General features: G+C 48.8%; 1 protein-coding gene across 4 annotated transcripts in view; it reads left to right on the top strand.

Annotated features, from left to right (window-relative positions):
- Positions 1–27,591, top strand: part of LRRTM4 (leucine rich repeat transmembrane neuronal 4) — a 200,100-nt gene that overhangs the window by 1,085 nt on the left and 171,424 nt on the right. For 3 of the 4 annotated variants that reach the window (XM_032091977.1, XM_032091978.1, XM_032091979.1), the window contains exon 2: positions 1,735–3,281. In XM_032091977.1, the coding sequence (XP_031947868.1) occupies positions 1,735–3,281 (1,547 nt within the window). Of the gene's footprint in view, positions 1–1,734; positions 3,331–27,591 lie in introns of all 4 variants that reach the window. The other variant, XM_032091980.1, reaches the window with a different exon arrangement.

Genomic DNA, 27,591 nt, shown 5'->3' with positions numbered 1-27,591 from the left:
GCAGGAGCAAACCCCCTGTGCCGCCCACCCCCGCACCTGCACTCGCACCGGGAGCTGCGTGTGTGCCTGACACCCCAAATCCTGCCGGCTTCTCCTCCCGATCCCCCGGCACCATTCGGGCTGTCAGGAAGGACTGGCGTTAACACTTCGCAGGATGTGGGAAGCAAAGGGGAGGGAGGGGGGAGTTATTTCTTGCATAGGTGGTTTTGAAGAGGCTGAAAAGATGCCCCTGGTACCTCTGCTACATTTCCAGCAGTCATTTGCCAGTCGGGTTTTTTTCCGAGTGTGACAGGTTTATTCCCCTCCTTCCTTCCCCCTCCCCAGCCCCCGAGTCTGTAACAGCCAGAACATATTTCTAGCTGGCTGCTGCTGGCAAAGAGAACGGAGCAAAAAAATGAGGATTTAAATTACAAATCTACCCATTAAAGTGGAAGGCAGGGGCATTCGAGACCAGGAATTATTTTTGCAGGTTGCCCCTTGGTTTAAAATTGGATTAAAGAGCTGCAGCACTGTCTGCTGTGTGTGTGACAAATAATAAAGTGATTATTTATCAAGGAGATACCAGCCCTTGAAATATTTCCTGTTGGAAGAATGCATTTTCATTCTTAGCAAGGCTGCAACTCTGGACAGAGGCAGCAGCCCTAAAATTATTCCAGGCGTGCAGATGGGTGTTGGGGGTTCTGACACCCCCTCCACGCCCTCTCATAATTATTCAGGATTCTATATATTCAATTATTACATATGTCCTCACATCCAGCACTGCTGCTGTGTGACAAATCTGACATCTCAAAGGCAAACCCTTAAAATCAATCAGGAGAGGGGAATTGAAAGAGAAATATCCCCCTTTAAACTTTCTGGGCTTTGCTGCTATCTGGAAGTGTTGGGGTGGGTATTTTCATCATCTACTGGATTAATTCAAATTAATAAATGTTTAGATATTCACAGCCACCTATGGATAAGTTTAGACGAACATGGGTTAAGGCAGTGGTTCATTTCAAAGGAATATGTCTCCTACCTTTACCTGGCATTGGGGTCCCATGCCAGCTTTCCTGGTACACTATGGATGAACTTTGTTTCTCTGCATCTATTTCTGTATTTTAGGTACATAAACCGCATGAGTTTTACTTAAACCTACTCCTAAACCCGAACCACTCAGTGCCAAAACTCAAACCTTTACTTAGTGCCTCATTTTGCAATGAATACACGTTCCAAAGATGGATCAAACTTCAGGAGAAGTAGATTTCACCCTTTCTGGGGTAATTTGGGGGGAGGGGGGGGGATTGGACTTGCAGTTGCTTTCCTTGAGGAACACGTTGAGCAGCACGCACGAGCAGAAGCTCTGGCTCATTTCCTCTCCAGCACTGTGGAGCATCCAGCACAGTGACTTGACAAATATGTTTATTGTTCAAACCTCGGCACGGAGCGATAAGGACATCCCAGCTCCTCGGAGAGCCGGGGGACAGGAGCACAGCCAGGAGGGATCAGGCTCCTGGTGCTCCCGAGGGACCGTAAGCCCCACACAGGGAGTCTGGAGGCGGTGGGGGCAGGAGAGATGGCCAGGCAGGCACTCAAAGGACGGCGATTTGCACCACAAAGAGCCGAGGCGGGAGGCGAACAGGTTGTCTCCCAAATCCCCCGCTCCGCTCAGGCTTACCCCGAGCCCCCAGTGAGCGATAATCTGGTAGTTTATCTGCAAGGCTTTCCAATGCCCCTTTTTCCTTTCGGACGTTGCAGGTTTCCATGTGATCAAGCAGCGGGGAGGCTCCAGGGTGCTGCTGGGGCTGCTTCCCCTGGCGCTGCTGGCGGGGCTGGCGGGGGCTCAGCGAGCCTGCCCCAAGAACTGCCGCTGCGATGGCAAGATCGTGTACTGCGAGTCGCACGCCTTCCGAGACATCCCCCACAACATCTCCGGCGGCTCCCAGGGCTTGTCCCTGCGCTACAACAGCATCCAGAAGCTGAAATCCCACCAGTTCGCGGGCCTCAATCAGCTCATATGGCTTTACCTCGACCATAATTACATCAGCTCCGTGGATGAGGACGCCTTCCAGGGAATCCGCCGGCTGAAGGAGTTGATCCTGAGCTCCAACAAAATCACCCACCTGCACAACAAGACCTTCCACCCCGTGCCCAACCTCCGCAACCTGGACCTGTCCTACAACAAGCTGCAGGTGCTGCAGGCGGGGCAGTTCAAGGGCCTCCGTAAGCTCCTGATCCTGCACCTGAGGTCCAACTCGCTGAAAACGGTGCCCATCCGCGTTTTCCAGGACTGCCGCAACCTCGACTTCCTGGATTTGGGCTACAACCGCCTGCGGAGCTTGTCCCGCAACGCTTTCGCCGGCCTTTTGAAGTTGACAGAGCTCCACTTGGAGCACAACCAGTTTTCTAAGATCAATTTTGCCCACTTCCCACGGCTCTTCAACCTCCGCTCCATTTACTTGCAGTGGAATAGGATCCGCTCCATCAGCCAGGGGTTGACGTGGACCTGGAGTTCCTTGCACAACTTGGATTTATCAGGCAATGACATCGCAGGGGTAGAGCCCGGCACCTTCCAGTGCCTGCCTAACCTGCAAAAGCTGAACCTGGATTCCAACAAACTCACCAACATCTCCCAGGAGACCATCAACACGTGGATCTCGCTCATCTCCATCACTCTGTCTGGGAATATGTGGGAATGTACTCGAAGCATTTGCCCTCTGTTTAATTGGCTTAAGAATTTCAAGGGAAATAAGGAGAGCACCATGATCTGTGCAGGCCCCAAACACATCCAGGGCGAGAAGGTGAGCGACGCTGTGGAGACCTATAATATCTGTGCCGAAATCCAGGTGGTGGCCACTGAAAGGTCCTACCAGGCTCCCAAAACGCCCCAGAGACCCGTGTTCATCCCCAAACCTACCGTTTCCAAACTGGAAAGCCACCAGCCGACATCCGCAATGCCGAGTCCTTCCGCAGACATCCCAACGCCCGCAGTGGAGCCGGAATACGAGCACGTGTCCTTCCACAAGATCATCGCGGGGAGCGTGGCCCTGTTCCTCTCCGTGGCCATGATCCTGCTGGTCATCTACGTGTCCTGGAAGCGTTATCCCGCCAGCATGAAGCAGCTCCAGCAGCACACGCTCATGAAGAGGCGCAGGAAAAAGGCCCGGGAGTCGGAGAGGCAAATGAACTCCCCTTTGCAGGAGTATTACGTGGACTACAAGCCAACAAACTCTGAGACCATGGATGTATCCGTTAACGGATCTGGGCCCTGCACCTACACCATCTCTGGCTCCAGGGAATGCGAGGTATGAACCATGATCCTCCTAAAACCATTTCAGCTGCTGGGAAGGAGAGGTAAATGTTCGAAGCTCTTGAGGTATCTCTAAATATTAGAAAGATTAATGAGATTTTGTTCTTTTATTTTTTTCCTGCTTTGGGCTTTGTCTATAGAAGGCTCTCTCATGTTAAATGACAACAGGCAGGGAAGGGATGGTGATTATTTTGAATAATTAAGACTTATTAAAAAAGCGATTAAGTTGGAGCCAACAACTGTGATAAAGGCATCTGGAGTGTTGTTCTCCTCCTGTTTGCACCCATTTGATGAGCTGTGGCTACAAGAGAATCCTATTTTTAATGGATTGGTAGATACAGAGGAGCTTAAGAGCCTTTTCTGGTTTAAAACTAAATATGGAAACCTCTTTTCTCCAGACCCCACATGAAATCTTGAGGGGTTTATGGCCTATTTAATGATAATGCCAAAGATTTCCTGCATTTTTGGTCCGGCTCAGGAGCAAACCAGGGGACAACAGGACTGCAGCACAATCTTGGAGTTGTTTTCCTGGAGCAACGGGAACACAGGGGTTTCTCTGAACGTGAGCCTTGGTCAAACAGCACAATTGCAAATATCTGGGTTGGGAGAAGGGGATTCTTGGAGGGTTTAATTTCATTTTAGTGATCAGTGGAGGCTTAGACAGCCCTCCTGGAGTTGATTTTCACAATCTTCAGGCCATGTCGGGGTTTGACTCAGCAACACGGGAAGCACAATCAGGAAAAGCTCTCAGCGCGTCTCTTCTGCTGTCCAGCTTTGCAAGGAAATTCCAAATTGTTTTGTTGCTCTCCTGCCAATGACTCCACTGCTGTGGATGCAGGGGATGGGTTTGCTTGGAATGCTGCTGCTTATTTAGAGCTGGCAAAGGAGGATTTGCACAATTCCGTTGCAGTCCTGGTTACTTAACCCTGCTCGTGATGTGGCATCAGGGGACCGTGGTGGATTTTGCTTCCTTGGTTGTGGATGTTCTACCTGGGAGTGTTTCACGTGCCTGTTGGAGTTTATTCCCACCCCTTTGTGCAGGCTGGGATTGGCTGTGGGAATTCTGAGCCCTGGCTGTGGCAGCCAGGTGCTGTGGGAGGTGTGGTGACAACGAGCAGAGTGGGATGTGCAGTTCTGGGATCTGGATTGTTCAAAACCCAGTGCTTTCACTCTCTGACAATGGGGCACCTTTGAGAGGTTTCATATTTGGCACCTGAAATCCCCAGCTGGTTTTGGACCGTGGAGTTAAGGGGAAGGAAGGAAAATGCAATGGTTTGGGGTTGCTTTCTCTGGAGCAGTGGTGCCTTCAGAACAGAAACCCACCTGCCATGACCCTGTCATTGCTCCAGGAAAGCGCAGGAGGAAGGTGTGGGGTTCGGTTATTCGCTGTTACCAGCACAAGTAGAAAATGTGTGACATTCAGGTTATCTTGAATTTCCCCTGGCTGTCACAAGGAGCATTATTCTGGCCTGGAAGGCTCTGTCCCCTTCACGCTCAGGTTTAACAGCACTGAAGTTTCACTAGCTTGAGTAAAATGTTGAATTTACTCCATGGTGGTAAAACAGACAGATGAATGTGCACGTGGTAACTGAGCATCCAGGTCATGACACCATCATCCCTAATGCAGTTTGGATCACAGAAGACAGGGATGATGTTTGGGAGACTGGAATTTGGATAATTTGGATTACAGCAGGTAATTACAAGGTTGAAGAGTCCTCCCAGGTGTAGTAACGCGAGGCCGGTGTGGTGTAATTCCCCCAGGTGGCTGTGGTTGTTACACACAGCATTAAACACCAGGGGACTCCAGCTCACCCGGCCTCCAGATGCTGTGCCAGCACCAGAGCAGCTTTATTTCGGTTAAATTAAACTAATGACAACTTTGCAGGACTCGGGGGTGGGGTTTGTGGTGTCCCTGGGTGTAAATCAGACTGTGCAAGACACCCCAGCGCTGTGTCTGATGGGTCACTCTGTGTTCGTGTGATTGTTGAACATCCAGTGGCTCCTTGCACACCGTTAGAGACTAATAAATAATGAAGAATAATAAAGACCTCAGGAGATGGAAAGCAGATCATTGAAGGCACATGTAGCAACGCAAAGCCCCCACTGAAATCCTGTCTTCAGCTTGGATTTGACATTCTGCGTCTCCATAGCTACAAGGTTCCACTTGTAAAAGGAGAGATACTCACTGTACAGCACTTAAAAATGGTAATAAAACCCCTTGTAGAGTCTTCAGCAGTGGAAAGGGTTTGTGTTTAGTGAAAAAAAAAAGGAAATGGAACCTCTCTTTATTTCCTCATTTACCCATACTTGTGGAAAACTATTATTTTGTGCAGGTGTGATGCAGCGCAGGCCCATCCTCCCCCCAGGCTGCCTGGCTCATTCCCTGTGTGCAGCCTGAGGTTTCTCCCAAATAAAGAAGCCCTCAGAGGGGAGAGGAGTGCCTGAACACCTGAGTGAGGGCAGGCAGGCTCCAGGACTCATTGCTCAGCAGTTGACTGATTTCACTTCTTTTAGCAGTATTTTCCAGAGCATTGTCTGCTTTCACGTGTTCACCCCCCACCCCCTGGGGGCAGCTGAGGGCCCAGAAATGGAGTGGTTTTGGGAAAGGGGGGATGGATCAGCTCCATCTGGACTGGGAAAGGGCAGAGATGCCTGATCAGACGCTGCTGCTGATGGTGGGGTGGTTTTTGAGGTCAAGTGAGCAGAGCTGGTACCTTCACAGGGACCATTTTGGGTGTGGGAGCATTCCAGATCATCTCATCCATAAACCACTCATTTTCCACAGCAGAACTGGCCTTGGAATAATGTGCTGAGGTATTTCCACCGGTTCTTTTCTCCACAGCAGCTCCAGGGCTGGTGTTGGTTTTAAATTTCAGAAGGTTTTGAGCATTCAGCAGAGGCCCACAGGTGAGAGCTGCCCTGGAGTAGGGCAGGTGCAGCCGTGCTTTGTGGGGCTTCAGGAATTATTCCTTTGCTGGGGAGAGAGAGCCAAAGGCAGGCTGGCTGTAAATGGGAGCGACTTTGGCAGCAGTGGGATTATAATCACTGACACCTGGCCTGTGCTATTCTATTTAGTCTCTTGGCAAGGCTTGCTAAAATAACTGGATGCTCCTGATTTTGGCTCTGGCCATCCAGTTAGCAGAGTGCCGCTCCCTCAGCCTGGGATTTGCTTTGTGCTTCTCCCTCCCTCTCACTTTCCCATTTATTTGTACATTTGCTGGAGATCTGGAAGCTGTAAAAAGGGATTTCATAAAGCCAGCTATGATATTCTGTATTTCATGCATATCACACTCACAGAATATCTGGGAATGGCTCTCTGGGAAGGTGTTGTGGGGAGAAGGAAAATGTTTTTATCTCCTGGAAGGTCATTGCTGTCCCCTTTCCCAGGCTGGCAGGGACAAAACAAACAACGGCCAGACAGGTGAACAGCTTTTTTGTGTGAACTGAGCGCTGTGAGGTCGCTTTTTACACCTCTCCTTCTCCATGTCTGGCCATACCCCGTGGATAAACAGCCACCTGCTCACACACAGGGACAGCTCTGCTGTGTTTTCCACCGGAGTGAAAACAGGGCTGCTTGTCACTTGTGTTCACACGTTTTAAATCAGCCACACAGAGTCACCTTCCACTGGAATTCTGCTCCTTCCCCTCTTGGAAGCAACACGTTGATAAAGGAGTTACACACATGCGGGCTTGGTGGGCTGCTGCCGACCTTCTTCTGAGCCTAATTTAAAGGGAAATGTTGACATGCTGGTTTTATTATTTATTTATTAAACACTATGGTGCATCAAGAAGCAAAGAGAATAAACCAGAAGTTTCCATCTCCAGAGAGGGCTTAGGGCAAGGTTCCAGTTCTGTAACTCTGCATTCGAAGGGGTGCCCTGGGGGCTCAGCCTGAGCTCAGGGAGTGTTGTGACCTCATGGGAAAAATCACTCAAGGACTGCCTGAAGTTTCCATTTTTTTCATTCTTTTGAGAGCAGTGGTTGCAGTTCCTTTGGTCAGCAGCCTGAGGGGTTCGTGAGCGATGCCGAGCGAGGACCTCATGGCTGAGGTGTGAGTTCATCAGAGCTTGGGGGAATGGGAAGGAAGTGATCCCACAGGTGGGATACTGCAAAGAGAAGGACACGGGAGGTGAGGAGTGGGGAGAATGGGGAGCAGAAACTCTTCATCGACCCTCTGTGCTCAGTGCAGGGCTGAAGCAGCATGGGTTTCTTTCCAGTGACTGTTCTGCAACACAGGAGGATGAGCACTGTTAATTGAACTTTCCTGCTTCCTTCTGTGCTGTGGCTCCTCCTCTCCTCTCTTCTTCCACCCCTCTGTAACTGTGGGACTTAAATTCATGTTGGGCTGTAAACTGAGGGTGAATCAGCCCGAGGAGAGTGTCCCAAGCTCTGGGTTTGGATGTGGAGAGTGCGGAAAGGGGAAGGTGACAGTGCTGCTCCTCAGAGCTGTGCCCATGGGAGGAACAGCTCAGAAGGGGCTCAGAGAAGGCACATTTTGGAAATCATTGGATCATAAAATGCTTTGGGTGGAAAGAACCTTTAAGATCACCGAGTGCCACCCCTGCCATGGGCAGGGACACCTTCCTCAGTCCCAGGTAGCTCCAAGCCCCATCCAACCTGGCCTTGGACATTCCATGGATCCAGGGGCAGTTTTTACCACTCAGAGCCTTTATTTGCCCTTGGCATTGCAAATACAACCACAGCCTAAGGGGAGCTGTGCTGGAGAAGCACCAGTGATGCAGCAAGAAATGCACAGGGGTAAATTTTCCCTGGGCTCAGCACTTGTAAAGTGTGAGATTTCCCAAAGATGTTCCCAAAATTGACTGGCCATGTTTCCGGCGGAGCTGAGCCAGCTGTGCCTCCTGCAGCAATTGAGGGCTGTAAATTTGGAAAGGAAATGCAGGAGGATGTGGAACACTTCTGAAACTCTTACTCGGTGCTTCCTCTGGTGCCTGGCTGAGAGAGGAGCTCATCAGGAATTTGGGCTTGGGATACAGGTGCTGCTGAGGCCTTGGAAGTGGATTGCTCTGGGATAATGCAGAGCTCAGAGGCAAACGAAGGCACTGAACCCACATCTCCCAAACTCTCCTGAGCTCGGGAACTTCCCTGAGCAGATCCCAGGCATTGCGTTTGCTCCACTGGGTCCCGTCCTGAGGCTGGCAGCTCATTAACAGAGCTCTGTAATTGCACTGTGGGTTCCCAGCCTCAGGCACAATGTCCAGCTGGGATCATCCTCCCTCTGCTTCCTCTTCACCTTTTTTCCTATTTCCCCAAATGTTGCCACTTTCCAGAAACCTCGTGGTTTCAGTTATGCCCAGTGAGGGTGCTCAAACGGAGAGGCTGCTGCTCCGAAGAGCTTTGTACGAGAGGAGGACCCTTGTTATTCCCATTGTATTTCTTGTGAGGGATTCCTGCACTCCTGGAATTGTGACAGATGCCCTTTTTCCTCTCCATCTCCCTTTTCTGTGCTCTCCACCCTTCCCCTGCCTTTGCTTATGCTCTGTGATGTGCTGCCAGTATTTTAAGGAGGAGAAAAGAATCGATTTTAGTTCATTGTGTAGCTCGGGAGGGAGAACGCTCATGGAATTGGGGAAGGAACCTGTTCATTTGTGGGTTTTAATTTTAAACACACACAAAACACAAAACAAACACTGTGGGAGGCAAACAATTTTATTAGGAAATGTCCTGCTGATGGAAATGTTCCTGAGACTCTCCTCCTGGATAGCAGAGCTGACCTGAGCCTGGATGTTGGGAATTTTCCCTGAAATCCAGTGGCTGCAGCAGCACGAAGTGGACTGGGAATAACCAGGGCTGTGTTCATGGTTTGCTCTGCTCCTGGACGTTCCTTTGGACCGTCTGCCCCTGGTAGGAGACACCCACAGGTTTCAAATCCCTTGGATTGCAGTTCGGGTCTCAGCCTTCCCTGGAGATGCTCCCGTTACCGCTGGAATTCTCAGTCTCACCCAGCCGGAGCTGCCAGCACTGGAAGTGTGGCATCCCTCCCTGCTGTTATCCATGGTGCGAACACCGTGACATGAGAATCTCCGTGTGATCTGTGTTTGCAGCGCGCCCAACCCCCGGGTTTGGTCGTTCCCAGCCAGGTATTCCAGCCCCGAACACGGACGGGCTGCGGCCGGAAACGGTCCTGACACTGCTCAGCTTTTATCACCTCGGCCTCTTGTGCAGCCAAACAAGCTCAGATTGCCTCTGGATCTTCCCACCTCCACAGAAAGATGAGTGGATCGATCCTGAGGGGTTACCAGGCAGTTGTCAGCGCTGTCCCAAACTGCAAATTCCACTTCGTTGAAGCTGGAGTACACCGGGAAGGGATGACATGAGCGGCTCTTGGGAACGCTGGCTTCTTGGCCTGGAGGATTTGTTTTGCCTTTGCCTTTTTAATTTACAGGGAAATAGGAATCTCTTCCTGGCAGATGGATCAGTCATGGTGTTGTCATGGGCAATGGATTGGGAACTCCAAGAAGGAGAAGGAAGGGAAGGCCAGAAAATGCTGATGATCTCTGATTTCTCACCTTCTGTGCACGTCCAGCTACAGCAACACCCCCACCCCCCCCCATTGTTTCTTAGCTCCAATACAGATTTATTTTGGGGTTCTTTCGATACATTTGAATAAAATTGGCTGGAACAGGAGCAGTTCATGGGTGCTGGCAAGGCAGAGTCTCCTAAAAGTTCTGTGGTCCAGGGCTGTGTCTCCATCTCTGGGCAACTTCCTACTAAAAGGCTTTGTGAGGATGCTGGAGATTCTCTGCTTTGTTTTCTGTCCTTCCTGGGACTTTCTTTCCATTTGTACCTTAAGTTCTCCAAGTTCATGAGATGAGGAACATTCTCTTAAGTTTTAGTCCCTACATCACAAACTTGGTGATCTTAGGCAATATCTCTTTGCTCTGGAGGTTCCTTTTTCTCCTGTTCTTTCACCATCTCAATTTTATTGTTTCCTCTGAAATGCACAATAACAAAAAGAAAAATAATATTTGTGGGTTTAGGCTGTGGGGAAACCAACATGGTCAGTTTGTCCATGATCCGAGGGAGCCTTTGATGCCATGTCCTTGTACAGGTGTGTATTTTGTTCATGGGGAAGACTGACCTTATCCTTGATTTTATCCTGAGTTTTGTGAGTCCTTTAGTCAAATAAAACCAGTGAATATTTTCTGCCTGAGCATTTCAGCTGCAGAAGGGTTGCATCAGGAAAGAAATGAGCTGGCTGTGAAGTCACTCGGTGTGAAATGTGGAGGGGATGTGGCACGTCCTTCGTGGCAACGGGCAGAGCTCAGGAATTGCATGGTGTACAAAGCTTTGGATCCAGTGCTTCCAGCTTCTCCTGGATGGGAAAAGCAATCCCCATCTCCAGTTTCGATAGGCAGTGAATGAAAGAACCACTTATAGAGCAGCAGGTTCTTTGTCAACTTTTTTCCCGCATGTAAACTCTGGTCAAGATTTTCCTTCTTGTGTGGAAGAAGTGGGATTTTCCTTTATGTTACTTGGGTGTTAACCCAGTTTAAAAACAACAGATGGTGAAAAAGGTAAGAATTATTTGTGTTTGGGTAGCAGCTGACAACTCCCAGGTTTAATCACTGTGTGGAAACACCGAAGGAATCATTTTTGTGCCTGGGAGAAGAGGACACAGCAAATAATCTGAGCCAGAAAGAGGAAATGAGACCTGAAGTGTGATTTCCTTGGAGGAGTGGGCCAGGGAGTGGGTCAGCCCAGGATCCTTTGGCAAATCCTGGTTTTGGATGCTCCAGCTCTCAGCCCAGGGATGGAAGAGTTCATCCCAAGGTTAGGCCTCATGTTAGACCTCGCTCCAGGGCATCAGGCTGAGGAAGGACCTGTGTGGCACTGAGTGCAAGCTCCAAGGCGTCCATGGGAAGGTCAGGCTCATTCTCCGTGTCTTACACTCTCATCCATCCCAACCCCGTTTTTCCAGACTTTTCCAACGCACCAAGGGTGTCTTTGCTGAAGAGACTTGAACTGTGTGGTTTTGCTCATTTTCAGTCAGTCCTGGTTAAAAATCAGCTCCTCCCTCTGTATGATGGCCTCTGAGAGCCCCACTGATTCCTCACTGCTCTCATCCTTCACCACCACATCCATTTGGAGTATCTTTGGGCCATGATGGATGCTTTAGAAGGAACCAACAAGGCCATCAAATTCCTGCCCTGGTTCAACCAGCATTTGTTAATGTTCTAAATCATCTTGGGCCTGAAACGTGCTGCTTCTTAAATTTAGAACGATGTGATTGCCCAAAGCCTCTCCATGTGTTAATTAAATCATCATAATTGTGGTTTCTGGAGACTGACAGGTTATAAATAGTTTTCCTTCTCCCCCTCCTGCAGTAACTGGGGGGAATGACAGGCAAAGCAGCCATTGTTTAACTGTGCCTCTGACACTGCTCTTGCCATTCCAACCCCATTTCTCTGCTGTGACTTGATCGTCCTGAAATAATCAGCGGTGTCATCCTCAAAGGCTGCTTAATTGCCAGGCACTTCTCACATTAAGGGACAAGAATGGAAGTGGTTTTCATCATAATCCCTCTAATTTATTGGGATGGGAGGTCAGGAGCTCCAGAGGTCAGGGCAGAGGTTCCGTGTACACACTCATGACAGGATGCTCTGAATAAATACTGACATATTCGAGTCATCGTTTTACCTCCATCTATCCTGTCTCGTCCAAGATTTTGCGGAAATAGAAGCCTTGGTGTTCTGAAAGTCGTTTTCCTCTGTTGCTACCATGGAATCCTGGAATGGTTTGGGTTGGAAGGGACCTTAGAGCCCACCCAGTGCCATCCCTGCCATGGCAGGGACACCTCCCGCTGTCCCAGGGGGCTCCAGCCTGGCCTTGGACATTCCCAGGGATCCAGGGGCAGCCACAGCTCCTCTGGGAATTCCATCCCAGCCTCTCCCCACCCTCCCAGGGAAGAATTCCTTTCTAATATCCCATCCAACCCTTCAGTTCAAAGCCATTAAAGGCAGTTTCAGTCACCTGGGCAGGTCCAGCTTTGCTGTGCAGCCACTGGCAGAAGGCAGAACAACCCGGTGGGATCGCACCTGGTCTGGAAACAAATTCCCGTTACAGTTCAGAGGATGGAAAAGAAAATGCTACAAACACTGAAGGCGAACAAAACTTTGTACTCATCTCTGCTTCACTTTAGATCTTTCCCAGCTTCTGAGCAGCTCTGTCCTGAGCGTGTGGGAAGAGGCAAGAAGGACAGGAATGGGAGCACCCTCAGGCTGGCATTGTGCACGGTCCCGCTGGGCTCTTAGGCTCTGCTCCCCTTTAATGTGGGTCTGCAGCTGTTTACAGCTCTAATTTGCAGAAGAGCCTCAGGCTAGAGCTTGGGCTGCTGCTCTGGATCCTCCTTCCTCTTCCAATTATCCAAGGAAACCACACCAGCTCCTTGAGCTCTGGAGTGCTGGGATGTGTCCTGCTGATTGGCACAATCCAGGGTTCTGCAAGATTCAAGGATGTACAGAATTTTGGAATCAAAAAGGTTGGAAATTAAAATGGAATTGTTTAGGTTGGAAAAACTCTCTAAAATCATCAAGTCCACTGCCAAGGCCACCACTGATCACATCCCCAAGTCCCACATCCACACAGATTTTAAATCCCACTGGGGATGCAGACTCCACCACTGCCCGTGTTCAATGCCTGAAAACCCTTTTGGGGAAGAAATTTCCTCCGATATCCAACCTCACCCTCCCTTGGTGCAACCTGAGGCTGTTTCCTCGTGTTGGAGAAAGTTTCTACCCAGGAAACCCAACCCTTCTTTCCTAGACTGGAGGGTGTCCCTCCTCCTTGTGAATTCGGAAGGCAGGAGGATCCAGGATGCGGCCACAGGATTTGGGAACTGTTGTAAACTGTGCTGTAATTTATTGAGAGCAGGCAAAGATCTCTTCATCACCACCTGTTGCGCTTCACAAGAAGAAAGCAAAGCAAGGTCACGTTGACTTTCATTAGAACCTGAGCGCTGCAACCGGCCCTCGAAGCTTTGAAATCCCTCCTGTCTCGTTGTCCCTGCCCTCCCCTCCACTTACTGGGGTGCCCTGCCTTTCACCGCTGCCTCTGTGGGGGCTCTGGAACAGGGTTGGAGTTTGGCTGCTACTGCAGCATGAAAGGGAAAGGTATTGTCTGGAGCCTCCAGGGCCCCCAGCCGCGCCTGTTTTGTTCATCTCATAAAAGCCAGCCTGAAGAGCTCTGCTTTGTCTTGGGGAGGCATTAGCACAAGGCTGTTTAGTGCTTTTAAAAGTCTATCCTATATTCAGATGCAGCAGAGACTGACTTACAGCCACTCAGGTGCTGCCTCGTCCCGGAGTGAAACCGCACGACTCCAATGGAAATTTCGCAGCCATTTCTTCCCCCAGAATTATAATTTTCTTTCTCAGAGCCTCTAAATCACACATTGGGCTGCTGGCTTTAAAAGCCACATCAATGTCACTTGTGAAGGGAGATGAAGGCAGAGCGTGGTTTCTCTGCAGAGGGAACACAAATTGTACAAATCAGGGAAGGAAGGAGCCCACTGGCGATTTTGAATTATGAGAAATTTTTATTTGAAAACAAAATCTATGGGTATTTCCTTTGGTGCTATTGCTTTGTTGAATATATTAAGAGTCCCAGTGTGTATAAAGCCTCAACAATCTGAGGAATTGATTAACCTCCCTCTTTTTATGATTAGCTCCCAAATTTATTCTATTAATTTTTGAGACCGAGGTCTAGATGCCGCTGCTTTGCTGTAAAAGGTGACGGACTGGAATTAATGTTGCCTCAGTGAGTTTTCCATGGAGGTGATGAGGAAAGAGTAGGGGAAAATTTCATATTTCCCTGGTATTTTGCCCTGAGTCTCATGAACGTATCGGTGTAATGAAGGTGTCCCTGCCCATCGCAGGGCAATGGAACTGGATGGGCTTTACAGTCCTTCCCAACCCAAACCATTCCAGGATTCCCTGATTCTGTATAAAAAATTGAGGTGGGGCAGAGGCACTTCCCCCCCTGCTTTACCTCCTTGTCTTTCGAGGGCCACCCAACCTGACAAATTACGCCGTTCCCACCGCCAATAATTTCTTCGCACTAAACGGTGCCTCCAGAGAGTCACTTGAGGACGCACAGAGCAAACTCCACTTCCCTGATAATTTGTTCCAAAGGTTAATAACCTCCACAGCACGAAATAACTCGTCCAGCTGTTAAAATCATTTCTTTCTCCAGCGTGGCATTAACCTCATCTGGGAGGAGGACAAATCTGGGGTTTAATTTGTGGCTCAGGAGAGCTGCGTGTGTTCCCCACTCCGTGGCCACAAACCCGCAGGGACCCATGTGGAGATTTGCACATGGAAACGGCCCCACCCCTGCCCCTCAATGGAATTGCATTGAACAGAACCGTTCCAGGAAAGCAGACATTTATCCCAGGTGCTGCTAAGAAATTCCCACCTTGGCTCTACTTCTCCTGCTCCTTTCAATCTGTTTTGGCTCCATCTGTGACTTGTGGTCCTGCCTTGCTCCACATGGGAGTTATTCCCAGGTTTTCCCTTCATGGACTTGCTGTTCCAGCTGTCTTAGTCCAAAAGAAGGAACCAGACACCCTTTGTGAGTCTGTGACATCCCCACATTTCTCTCCATGGAACACTGACCACAATCTGGAGGGAATAGCATTAAAAATATGGATGTTTTTCATGCTATGAAATACCATTTAAGGCCAAGTACCCTTTAAATACCCTTTAAAGTGGTGCAATCCATGGTCCCGTGAAGCTGGAAGTCACCAAAAACCTCATTCATGCACAAATCACTGTGAACCAAGCTCGATATCATGTTATTACATTCTCAGATTGGTGGGAATTCTGGAAGTTGTTTCCTTTCTCATTCAGAGCAATTTAACAGATTATTAAATATCAACTGTCCAAAAACAGCCTGAAGAAAAGATTTTTTTCACCACCCAGGCGCCAGACATGGGAGGGTTTTGGCCTCACCCACATGGAATTTTGTAGTCTTACTTTTAGTCTCCTGCTCCAGTGGGGATGTAATGATGAATATTTAACTCCGTATCCACTAAAAAACAGGCTCTGGAAGGGTCAGGATTATTCTGGAATAAGTCAATTCAAGAGCTTCTGTAAATTCAGGATTTGGGCAGTTGAGTGAGGAAAAAGGGAAGGTGTTTGTCAAAGCCTCCAGGCCTGTCCTATCCTGCAGAATGAACAAATTCCTGCTTACAGGGAGTTCGTTAAAGCCCTCGAGGAGTCCTGCAATTATTTCTCCTGTTAATTTGGGACGAGAAGCTGCTGAAGGTGAAGCTGACGTCAGAAGAGTGAGGGGATTTATGAAGTCACTGCAGGCCAACGAAAAGACAGGTTTTGTGAACATCTTGTTTTGAGAACATCTCTTTTTCCAGAAACATCCTGCGTTCTTGACACCCTCATTAAAACTCAAAGCTGCAAACTGAAGGTGCTTGTTCCCAGGAAAACCCACCCAGCCACATCCCTGCAGTGTTCCCAGGGCTGGACGTTCACTGTGGATGATTCCTGACTAGGAAATGCTTTTTTCCACTTTAAACAAATCCGTAACAGTTTTGGCCAGGGCTGCTGAAGAAGGAGCTGAATATGCTGAGTTCTCTCTGCATCCTTCCTCCCAGCAGCGGATAAAATTCCTTTTCCTGGTCCCACCTGAGGATGGATCCTTCAGAGACAGAACATTACTATAAACTAAATCCTCACCTGAAGTCTATCTCTTAGCTTGAGCTAGAACAGCAGGTTAAATCACCACTAAGGAGAAAAACCAAGATCCAAAAAGGGAAAAAATTATTATTCCCTTTGAAAAAGTGTCAGGTGAAAAAATGGAACTGATTTCTCTTCATTTCCAGGGAGTGTTAAATCCCTCCTTCACTGGGGGGGTGCCAGGACAGGTTCAATCTTTAATATTCAAAAAAAGGCAAAGCCTTTGAGCAATTTAACTATTCCATGTTCACTGTTTTAAGTAATTATCAGGTATTAACCCAAACCAGCAGCATTCAGCTGAATTCAGGTCAAAGGAAATAAAACAAATAATAAAACCCCCATACAAACCCCATAACCTTCCCCATACCCCTTTTTTAAAATTTTATAGTTTTCACAATCCCCTTCTGGGTGTTATTTTTCATCTTGACCTGGTGGCCAGGTAAGACAAGGTAGGGGCTGGCCTCGACTGAAACCTAAAGCAGCAATTAATTAGTGGCTGTGTGCACATTTTGTAAGTGGTTTAAGAAGTACTGGTTAAACACTGATGAATTTTAAAGCAGGATAAGCACATAAATAAGAGGTCACATGTGATTGCTGATCATTTCTCACGGCATGTATTATTTTTTATTAATTCTGGAGAGCTGTTTACAAGCTGCCTGGCACCAGCTGCAGTCAGAAAGCAAATAAAGCCCTCAGAAAAGGAGAGAGAACTCAACAGAAACACTTCCCTCCTTCAGGGGCATCAGGATGAGCCATTCAGGGAACAAAACGTGGGCTGGAGTCGTTCCTTTTGGGTGCTGAGATGGAAAGTGGGGGATGTGGGACCTCTGGGCCAGTCCCAGCCCGGGGCTGGTGTTTGAAAAGGCAGCTCTGGTGCAGAGGTCTCAGTTAGGATGTTTTATGTTATTCCAGACTTTTTAAACACAGGAGTGGTGTGGTTTGAGTTACCTTGGAGTCAGAACAGTCACAAGGGGATCCCTGTACATTAACAAACTTGCCTTACTATGAGTTGTAAAGTTACTCTTTGGAGCACCTTCAAACCAAGGAGATTTTATTTATCCTGGAGAAGAGAGGTGGGAGTGGCAGCTTGGGCTGTTGGAGCCTCACACTGTGCAAACCACTCTGAAATCTGTGGATATCTCATTGTTCTCTGCACAAAACCGTGGCAGAGGTCATAAATCGGCGTGGGGGAGGCAAGTGGGGGAGGCTGGATCTCCACGGGGAATGGTAGAACCTGGAGCCACTGCAAACCCGTCCCTCCTGTCCAGATGGAACAAAACCTCTGGTGTTTCCTTCAGTGGCAGAAACGATGCAGGTGGAGGAGTTATTCCAAAATTCCCCAGCTGTGAGCGGCCAAGTTCCAGAGGAGATCCAGGGGCTGCGTCAGGAAGGATGTGCTGCTCCCAGATAACGCGCCCCTTGTCCTGTGAATTCCAGAGGCTTTTCAAACCTTCCAAAAAGAGGAGTAGCAAAAAAAAAATCCTGTTTCCTCTCTGTTTTCCTTCCCTGAATCGCTGTTGATACACTGGGGTCCCACGGGGAGCCCTGCTCATGGCGAGGTGTCCCTGGGCATCAGCTCTGCCTTTGTTTCAGAGCTCTGCAGTATTTCCCTTCTTTCAGGTGGGCATTTTCTCTCTCCCCTCTCCCTGTGCTGACTGCTGATTATGTGGATGTAAGGATTGCTTTGTTTCCTCTGGAAAGCCTTTGCTTGGGACTGTTTCATCCTCAGCTTGGAATCAGACGGCAGCAGGAATATCAAACAGAGCTCTCCGTGCCACCTGTCTCCCTGCCAAGAGGCAATTCTCATCTTTTTATTTCATTTATTTCCATCCCTTCATCCATTTGATGCTTTATCTGAAGCTTTTCTATCCTCCCTCCCCCTGTTTCATTGGCAGGTGTTTTTTCCCCACCTCTGAGCCTCAGCTGATTTCTTCAGGGAAGGTCCTTGAACTTGCCAGGTTTCTTTACAGGAAGGATCCTTACAGAGGCTGCTGCTCTGTCCATTTTATCTTTTCCAAAGGCACTTTGAAGTGATATTTCCCTCCTCGTGTTTTACGAGGCAATCTTAAATTTTCTAGCAAAAAATCGCTTTATTCATAAAAGGTCTGATCATCGTTTTCCTCCTATTTTTGCTTTCCATAACAATCATTTGTATTTATTGGAGGGTGGAGCAGAGAGGCTCTGCTGAGTCTGAGTGCCTGTTCCAGAGGCTGTGTCACACTTGGGAATGTCCCTGCTCCAGTGAGCTGGGCATCAGCAGAGCCTGGCTTTGTGTCACCGTGTCCTGGGCTCAGGAGCCGTCCTCTGGCCTGGGATGGTTTGGGTTGGAAGATCCTTAAAGCCCCACCCAGTGCCACCCCTGCCACTGTCCCAGGCTGCTCCAGCCTGGCCTTGGGCACTTCCAGGGATCCAGGGGCAGCCACAGCTCCTCTGGGAATTCCAGCCCAGCCCCTCCCCACCCTCCCAGGGAGGAATTCCTTCCCAAAATCCCATCCATCCCTGCCCTCTGGCAGTGGGAAGCCATTCCCTGTGTCCTGTCCCTCCGTGCCTTGTCCCCAGTCCCTCTCCAGCTCTCCTGGAGCCCCTTTAGCCCCTGCAAGGGGCTCTCAGGTCTCCCATCTGCAGAATCCTTCCTTTCCTTTCAAAGTCCCCAGGCTGGAAGATTTCTGTGTTTTTTCCACAACTTCTTCCACTTGTGCCAAAAACCAGACGACCTTTGGCCTATAAATTTGAGTTTTATAATCTTCTTTCTCATGTAGTGAATCCCATTGGAGCCAATAAACTCTGTAACACCCTCAATCACACAGCAGAACCAGGACTTACCCAGTTTAAACTGTTTTTCCTTAAGCCAAGCAGATAACCAGGACCTCCAGTCTGATTCCCATTTTAGAACTCACTTTGTACCAAATTTACCAGAAAATTTTGTCCTCTGGAATAGAATCTCATCCAGGACATCTGGGTATGAGGAATTCAGGAGGGACACACTCTTGCCCTTCACTGGAGCTGCTTTAGAGCAGGCTCACCACAAAATTCTAGATTTTTGTACATGTGCAAGGGCAGAAATGGGACACAGGGAATATTTATGGAAATGAAGCCTAGAAATGAAAACTGGGGTGGGCCATCCTCCATTCCAACCTGCAGGAAGACCTTGAAAAGCTCTTTGTGATGCTGGCAGGGAGGGTGTGACCCATTTCACCAGGCCTGTGGTGCTGAGCTCTGTGTGGTCCACTCACGGAGCAGTCACAGGGAATCAGGCAGGGAATGGTACTGGTCTGGTTGTTGTCGAGCTCCTGCAGGGGGTCAGGACTTGGACTTGAAGATCCTACTGGGTCCTTTGTGGCTCAGGGTATTCCATGGTTCTGTGAGTGTTTCCCCAGTGGAAAAGTCTCGTCCCCTCTCCCAGAGCCTGTCAGGGCCATCCCCTCCCCACTGAACATGCGAATGCCCAGGTTGTGGGGTGGGTGCTAAAACCTTTCATCAGTGGGGCTGGGGAGCCCACCTGAAGCATCCCCAGCCCCACAAAGCCCTGGACAGCCCAGGACACTGGGCCTGGGGAACATCTGAGAGCCAGGAGCCTCTGCCTCTGGAGCCCAGATCTTACCTCCAGTGTCAGTTTAAACCCAGCTGCACAAAGCTGGGAAGGGTCCGTGCTCTGTGGTGTCCCAGCCTACATGGAAAACACTTTAAAATACTCAGGTAATTTCTTAAAGGATGGATGGAAAGGATGGAAAAGGATGGGAAAGGGTGGATGGTTTTCCCTGTTTGTGTTGCACCCAGAGCACTGGGATCACAACAAAAGGAATAATCCCTGCAGGATTAACCCACTGTAGAAGCAGCGCTTGGGCAGCTCTGACAGCCATCCCAGGAATTAAAAACTCAATTATTCCCTGCAGCTGGGGTTTGGAATGCTGGGTGGAGGGGTGGCACAGCTGCTGTACCTGTCTGGTGGCAGCAGAGAGGGGAGGTCTGTCTGGAACACTCCATTCCCCTCACAAAGAACCTGTGTGCTGCATCCAGGCACATCCCAGCCCTGGGTGCAGTTTATCTGAGTCCGTCCTCGGTGACAGGCAAAGGAATCAACCATGGAATGCTTGTCCCAAGCTCTTGGACTTTATTCCAACGTGTGCAAGCAGCTGCTCCTGGCTTTTCTTAAAAACTCCTCGTGTCATCCAGAAATGGAGAGGGAATTCCCTTCCCAGCTCTGTCTGCACTTCCAGCTGAGGCCTCACCTCTGCTTTCAAACCTAAGAGAAAACTTGAGGGGTTTTGATCATTTCCAGCAAGAATTGTGAGCTTTTCTGCTTGTACTTAAAGAGGAAAAGCATAAAATTGGGAAGCAGCATTGTTCCTTTGAGAGTTCCTTCAGCCAAGGCTTGCTTCCTTCCTTCCTTCCTTCCTTCCTTCCTTCCTTCCTTCCTTCCTTCCTTCCTTCCTTCCTTCCTTCCTTCCTTCCTTCCTTCCTTCCTTCCTTCCTTCCTTCCTTCCTTCCTTCCTTCCTTCCTTCCTTCCTTCCTTCCTTCCTTCCTTCCTTCCTTCCTTCCTTCCTTCCTTCCTTCCTCCCCTTTCCCCTTTCCCCCTTCCCCTTTCCCCTTTTCCTGTGGTCCCTTTGGACAGCCCAGTACTTTGGGATGGGGCTGTCCTGCCCCTCGGCCTGGGAGCCTGGGATGCTCCCTGGCTTCCAGAGGTGAGGAATGGGAATTCTTTAGCCAGGACTCCCTCAGCAGGGCAAGGAAAAGGCACCAGAGAAACCCCGCTAAGAAGCTCTTGAATAAGGGGCTGTTCCAAGGAAAATTAAGGAGAAAAATTAAGGAGAAAAATTAAGGAAAACCAGCAAAAACTCAGGGTGGCACTTGTACTTTGGGTTCCCTGTGGGGTTTATTTCACTTTGAACACATAAATAAACACATCTTTCCTCTGGCTGGGTCAGCTGGCAGAGGGCTGAGCCGGAATGAGGCACATCTCATGCAAGGGGAACACGAGCATGGAATTCCCTGCATGGAATTCTGGCTGCCCTCGTCTCTAAACTCTCCCTGCCCCTGACTGGTGTTACTGGTGGCTGTCTTGGTGCACAAGAAGAATTAAGCAAAGAGCATTTTTTGGTCAAGACAGAAAATTCCTTCTGTTTATTCCTCCTGTTGTTACTTGTGTTGTAAGGCGCTGAAGCGGATTGCAGCTGGAATAAACCATCTGCTGCCTGTCACAGCTCCTGGATATCCCACACGTGGGGAAATTGCTTATTGACCCAGCCAAGTGTGCACAAGCAAGGCAGCCATGGAAATATTTGTGTGTCCGATGGACACTCTCAGGGCTGACAGGCTGCACTCGAGTCCTGCCTGGAGGGCGTCAACTTCTAGGAAAAAAAAATCTGTTTCTAAAAAAATCTGTTTCTAAAAAAATCAGTTTAAAAAAAAAAAGCAGTTTGTTCTATAGGAAATATATAGCTTTAATGAAAAATTCTTGGAGAAAGACAGGCCATGTGCTCAAAGACAGGAATGTGGGCATTTTAGTGGCTTTCTGTGCTTTATGTGGTGGCTCCTGCAGAGACTGGAAGTTATCTCCATCAGCCGAATCAGCCTGAGAGCCTCGGTGTCCTGTGCTCCACACATTCATTTAACCAGTCCTTTGCACACCCTGCATGGTTTTTTTTAACCAGTTTGACGCCTGAAACCGCTGCAAGAAAGGGCTCCAGGGCAGCCTGAAAATTGATGTTTTCCGGCAGGGATTCAAAGGTCTCAGTCTGGAAATGAACTGCTCCTGTGGGAGCGAAAGTTGGGGAATTCCTGGACTTCTGGGGAGGAAAATTGGAGCATGGAGTGGATTGGAGAAGGCTGATGTGTTGAGAGAGCATTTCAAGCAGGTAATAAAAAAAAAGGTGGAGAGTTGTAAAAGTCAGAAGTAGCAGAGAACCTGTGGATTGCTGTGTGGAATTCCTGAGGAATTCCCAGCTGGGACTGGCACTTCCTGAGGGAATCTTTTCTTCGGGCTGTGCAGTTGGAGCTGGTTCCGCATTTAGGCCATGACTGAGCTGCTCTCACAGACATTTGTGCTGCATTCTCCAGTATTTGTTAGTTTAGAAACCCCCTCCTCTCCATGTCACAATCCTGCCTCTCCCTGGAAGGCAAAAGGAAGGAGTTCTCCCTTCCACACAGCGATGGAATTTTGTCCTGGATTTCAAAAGCTGTGAATCATGGCTGCTGGAATTGCTCATATATCAATATATTCTACATTTTAACCAAGTCTGCAAATACAAAAATGCCAAATAACGATCAGAGCATCATTTGTTTGGCTGAGGTACGGACTCGCTGCAGCAAGGAGAGATTGATTGTCCAAGTGTCCTCCTGCATTTCCCATCAGCATTTCTGGAAGAGCAGAGATTCTCCCACCTCTTCTCAATCTTTTTGTTCCTCATTTATGAGCTTATTTTGCATTATTCCCTTTTTCCCACAGAATTTCCTTGTCACTGTCACTGCCTGGGGGGCGTTTCCCTGACTGAATTGTGGGATGGGTGGTCCAGGGTGAAGTTCCAATGGGAGAAACCCCCTTGGAGGCACTCTGGGCTAGTCCTGTTTAACTCTGGAAGCAGCTGTGGCTCGGGGCTGTGGGCTGAGCTGGCTCTGGCACAGTGAAATCCGTGTGTTTGTGTGCGACTGTGCAGGGATTTCGCTCCTAAAATGATAACTAATTAAACAGCTAATTAATTTTGTGTTATAGTCTCTGCTAGGGATTACTGAGCCTTGCTGGATGTGTGTGGAGAAGGAGGGAAGCGAGTTTCTAGTGAAATAATTTAGGATTTTTGGGGTGTGCTGGGTTCAGGTCTCTGCTCTCTCTGTGCAATCCCTGCCCTCACCATCCCCATTCCCAGCTGGGGTGGCAGCTCTGGTTTTTCCTCCAAATTCGGGCCTTTTTTGAGGGATAACAGGGAGTGCAAGGCTGGTGCTGCCCCCTCAAATGAGGCACCTCGATGAGAGGGATCACAGGAATGAATGGGTTTGTAAATGAATTTCTGGGTCGTGCTCTCCAGATCCCTGATTTTTACAGCTGGGATCTGCTCACAAATGGACCGGAGTAACACAGAGGAATTGGCCGAGGTGAAGGAGTCGTTTGGACTCTGAAGTTCATCCTGGCGACTGTGCCCTGCTGCTTTAAATGAACAGAACAGCAATTAACTTCTAAATTCCTGCACGGAACAGCCGGGGTTGCAAAGGACTTCAGAGACCATCCAGCTCCGACCCAGGCACGGGCAGGGACAGCTGCCAGCAGGCCAGGAGGGAGCTCAAAACTCCAACCCAAACCCACTCTGGGGGTTTGCAGCTGTTCCCTCATGGGAAAGGGCTGGGACAGAGATGGGACAGGGCTGGGACAGGGCTGGGACAGAGATGGGACAGGGCTGGGACAGGGCTGGGACAGGGATGGGACAGGGATGGGACAGGGCTGGGACAGGGCTGGGACAGAGATGGGACAGGGATGGGACAGGGATGGGACAGGGCTGGGACAGGGCTGGGACAGGGATGGGACAGGGCTGGGACAGGGATGGGACAGGGCTGGGACAGAGATGGGACAGAGATGGGACAGGGATGGGACGGGGCTGGGACAGGGCTGGGACAGGGATGGGACAGGGATGGGACAGGGCTGGGACAGAGATGGGACAGGGATGGGACAGGGATGGGACAGAGATGGGACAGGGATGGGACAGGGATGGGACAGGGCTGGGACAGGGCTGGGACAGAGATGGGACAGAGATGGGACAGGGATGGGACAGAGATGGGACAGGGATGGGACGGGGCTGGGACAGGGAAGGTAGAGAGCACGACCTGCCCCTCCCTTCTCTCCCTTTCACACACACTTAAAAACTCACCCTGGGAGAAGTCCGTGGAGTCCCAGCAGACTCCCGGTACAGGAGATTTACAGCAATGCCTCAACGCAGCACAAAATACTCGGTTTTCATTTCCACACTGCACTGGATCAGGGATGTTCATTCCAGCACCTGCCAGGAGCAGTGATGGACACAAATAAACTGTCAGGGACTGTGTGATTGCAGCTGTGGGGTGAATCTGCTTCTGACTTCAGAAACACAGCCCAGAACCCTGCAAGAAACCACTCTGGGAGGTTTTAACAAACCATTTAGTGTGAAATATATGTAATGTACCTTTCATAGACATTTCCCTGGTGCACAGAGAGTTCCTCGCGTGTGGCAAAGGCTCCTGTGAGGTGCAGACCCCTGGATGCTCCTGGAGAGGTTCCAGAGGCAGCAGCCCCCAGGTTTGCCCTTTGCAGAGGAGTCTCACAAGGATTTTCTGTGGCAAAGAAAAAGGACGTGCTCGACATCCTCTTTCATGGATCATTTACCTGCAGCCCAGAACTATTAAAAAATGCAAATGTTGAAAGTCTTAAAAGCAACCCAGACAGGTTTTGATGAATCTCCTCATGAAAAATAATCCTCCTTTCTTTTAGCAGAGCAGTGCAGATGGGTTTGGGGGCATTAATGTCCTTTGGGCTGTCTGACAGCTCCAAGTCCCAACACCGCCCTCCAAACGAGAGTGAGCTGCTCTGACAGGGAGAATTTCCACCAGCATCCCCTGCTGCCTTCCCAGCTGAGGGAAAAACAGCAGTGAGGCTTCGGAGCTCGTTAACCTCTGCTGTTCGTGGCCAAGTCACATTTGTCTGTGCAGAGTGGAGATGGGATTCAATTAAAAGCCCTTCTTACCGGTTCTCAGAATGCTTGCTTTCTGAGCCTCAGAGGCACATACTGAAGCTTTGAGTATCAAAGGATTTTTGAGTTTGGGGTATTTTTTTCTTCCTTTCTGCAGTAGTGAAGCACTAAGTTGATCAGGTTTGGGCAAGTACAGATGTACCCAGTGGCTTTTGACTGTTCTGATCTAATTAACATTGATATAAGGCGCCTCCACGGCTTCGGGACTGTGTTATCCTGGTGTTCAGAGGTGCTGAGCAACCCTCTGAAGCCCAGAGAGGCTTCTGATTTTCCATCAAATCAAGAACCTGACTGATCTTACCTGGTAAACTTCAGCTGCTGCCACCTGAGTGTGTCAGTCCTGCCTCGGTTTCAAAGCAGGATCTTCTAAACTGGCAATAAATCCTCTCCTTTTAATCTGCTCAGCAGCAAGGAGCTCACGGTGTGTCCTCGCAGGCCCTAATTTGTGAATTTTCCTCCCTGACAAGAGATCAGTAGATACCATGTTCAACTGATCTGAGAGGGTGTGGGTGATCCTGCTCTGAGTTATGGTAACAAGAATTTAAACCCCAACGCTCCGCTTAGTTAATGATAATGCTTGAGCACATTACATCTTCCAGGAGCTGTACAAACATTAACTAATTAGTATCCACAACTAACACATAATCACGGGCTGCAATTATGCATTGCTGTCAGAGCTGGAGGAATTATTCATTGAGAAGAATTTATCCGACATATTTTGCTTTCTCCCCACCCCTTTCCTGTCGTGAATCTGTTTGCAAAATATTCCCAGGTGTGGCTGTAGCTGATCCCACCTCAGCCACAGTGGGAGTAAAAGGTGTCCTTGGGATTCTGAGCCATCAATTCCTGCAGTTGTTTGATCCCAGAATCCCTGAATGGGTTGGGAGGGACCTTAGAGACCACCCAGTTCCAAGCCCCAGTGCTGGTTTGGGGCTGTTCTTTATCTTGGAACTGTTCTTTATTTTGGGACTTCTCTTGTCTCCATTTACCTCCCGGCTCAGGTGAGTCAGGCCCCGAAGCACAGGGGCTTTGCCTCCCCTCGCTGCCCTGAGCGTGAGTTAATGGTTGGATGCCTTGGAGGCTTTTCCAACCTTAATAACTCTATAAAATTGTTACCAAGAGAAGGAGCAAAGTGGTGGGGAGAGAAATGGATGCAGGGGGAAGGAATAAAAACCCAAACCCCATGACAAGTAAATCCATTCCGGGAGGTTATATTGGAATTTAATTTCGTGAAAACCTGTGTATGTGTCTCTGTATTACACAGATGTCTCTCCATCTATATGTAGAGACATCTATCCACAGATGAATTTGTACCAGGAGGGAAGTGCACTCTGTCACCGCTTCTTCTGCAAATGTCTCTGTATTCAGATTTGCTGCTTAATTGTTGCTGCTTTCCCAGCATTTTCGGGAGCATGAGGGAGGTTGGAAGTGTTTAATCTTGGAAAAGAGATGACTGAGATGAGGCGTGATTAAAGAATTCTCAATAATGGCTGATTTCAAGCAGAGTTATTTGGAGCTTCTCCTCTGTCTGCTCAGAAATTAGGAGATAGTGAAACTGAAAGATGGGAAGCAAAAAAATCAGGCAAAAATACTTTTCTTCATTGGGAGAAATAAATCTGGGGGAGTCATTGTCACGAGATGTCCACGGGCTGAGATTTCCTGGCTTTAAAGAGAGCTGGGCAGGAACAGTGGAAAATGGATTGGGTGAAGCTTTCAAGCTATGTAAAGATATTTTGGAAAATATGTGCAGGTATTCTACGGAATATGTGCAGGCGTTCTATGGAATATGTGCAGGTGTTCTATGGAATATGTGCAGGTATTTTATGGAATATGTGCAGGCGTTCTATGGAATATGTGCAGGTGTTCTATGGAATATGTGCAGGTATTTTATGGAATATGTGCAGGCGTTCTATGGAATATATGCAGGTGTTCTATGGAATATGTGCAGGTGTTCTATGGAATATGTGCAGGTATTTTATGGAATATGTGCAGGCGTTCTATGGAATATATGCAGGTGTTCTATGGAATATGTGCAGGTGTTCTACGGAATATGTGCAGGTGTTCTATGGAATATGTACAGGTGTTCTACGGAATATGTGCAGGTGTTCTATGGAATATGTGCAGGTGTTCTACGGAATATGTGCAGGTGTTCTATGGAATATGTGCAGGCGTTCTACGGAATATGTGCAGGTGTTCTATGGAATATGTGCAGGTGTTCTACGGAATATGTGCAGGTGTTCTATGGAATATGTGCAGGTGTTCTATGGAATATGTGCAGGTGTTCTATGGAATATGTGCAGATATTTTATGGAATATGTGCAGGTGTTCTATGGAATATGTGCAGGTGTTTTATGGAATATGTGCAGGCATTTTACGGAATATGTGCAGGCATTTTACGGAATGTCTGTTGATATTTTGGAAACGATTTCCAGGTTGAAGTGGACACTTCCCAGCCCATGGCAGGGAACTGGATGCCCATGGTTGGAACTGGATGAGCTCTGAGGTCCCTTCCAACCCAAACCACTCCATGATACGATGATTTATGATATAAAATTTCATTCTTTGAGTTTAAGCCAGCCTCGGTTCATGAGGGAAAAGATGAGTTTCTCACTTGGTAAATTATTTTCACTCCTCTTGCTGTCTCTCGTGGCTGCTCTGTCCACACTGCTCTGAGGGAGCCAGAAGTCTCCGGATCTGAAACATTCCCTTGGGTGAAACAAGGCTCTCCCTTGACAGAAAACACCCCTAGAAGAACATTCCTTATGGAACTCCTCTCCTGTCTGCCATATTCACACTTTTTGTTAACAGTTGCTCGGATTTTGGTCTGCTGCTCAAAGCCACACTCTAAAAATTCCCCCAGTCATCTCCTGGGGCAGCCGCAGATGG

This window comes from Corvus moneduloides, chromosome 27 (genome assembly GCF_009650955.1).
Source record: "Corvus moneduloides isolate bCorMon1 chromosome 27, bCorMon1.pri, whole genome shotgun sequence".
NCBI classification, from domain to species: domain Eukaryota; kingdom Metazoa; phylum Chordata; class Aves; order Passeriformes; family Corvidae; genus Corvus; species Corvus moneduloides.
The sequence above is the reverse complement of the archived record's forward strand: the minus strand, read 5'-3'. Positions and strand labels throughout refer to the sequence as shown.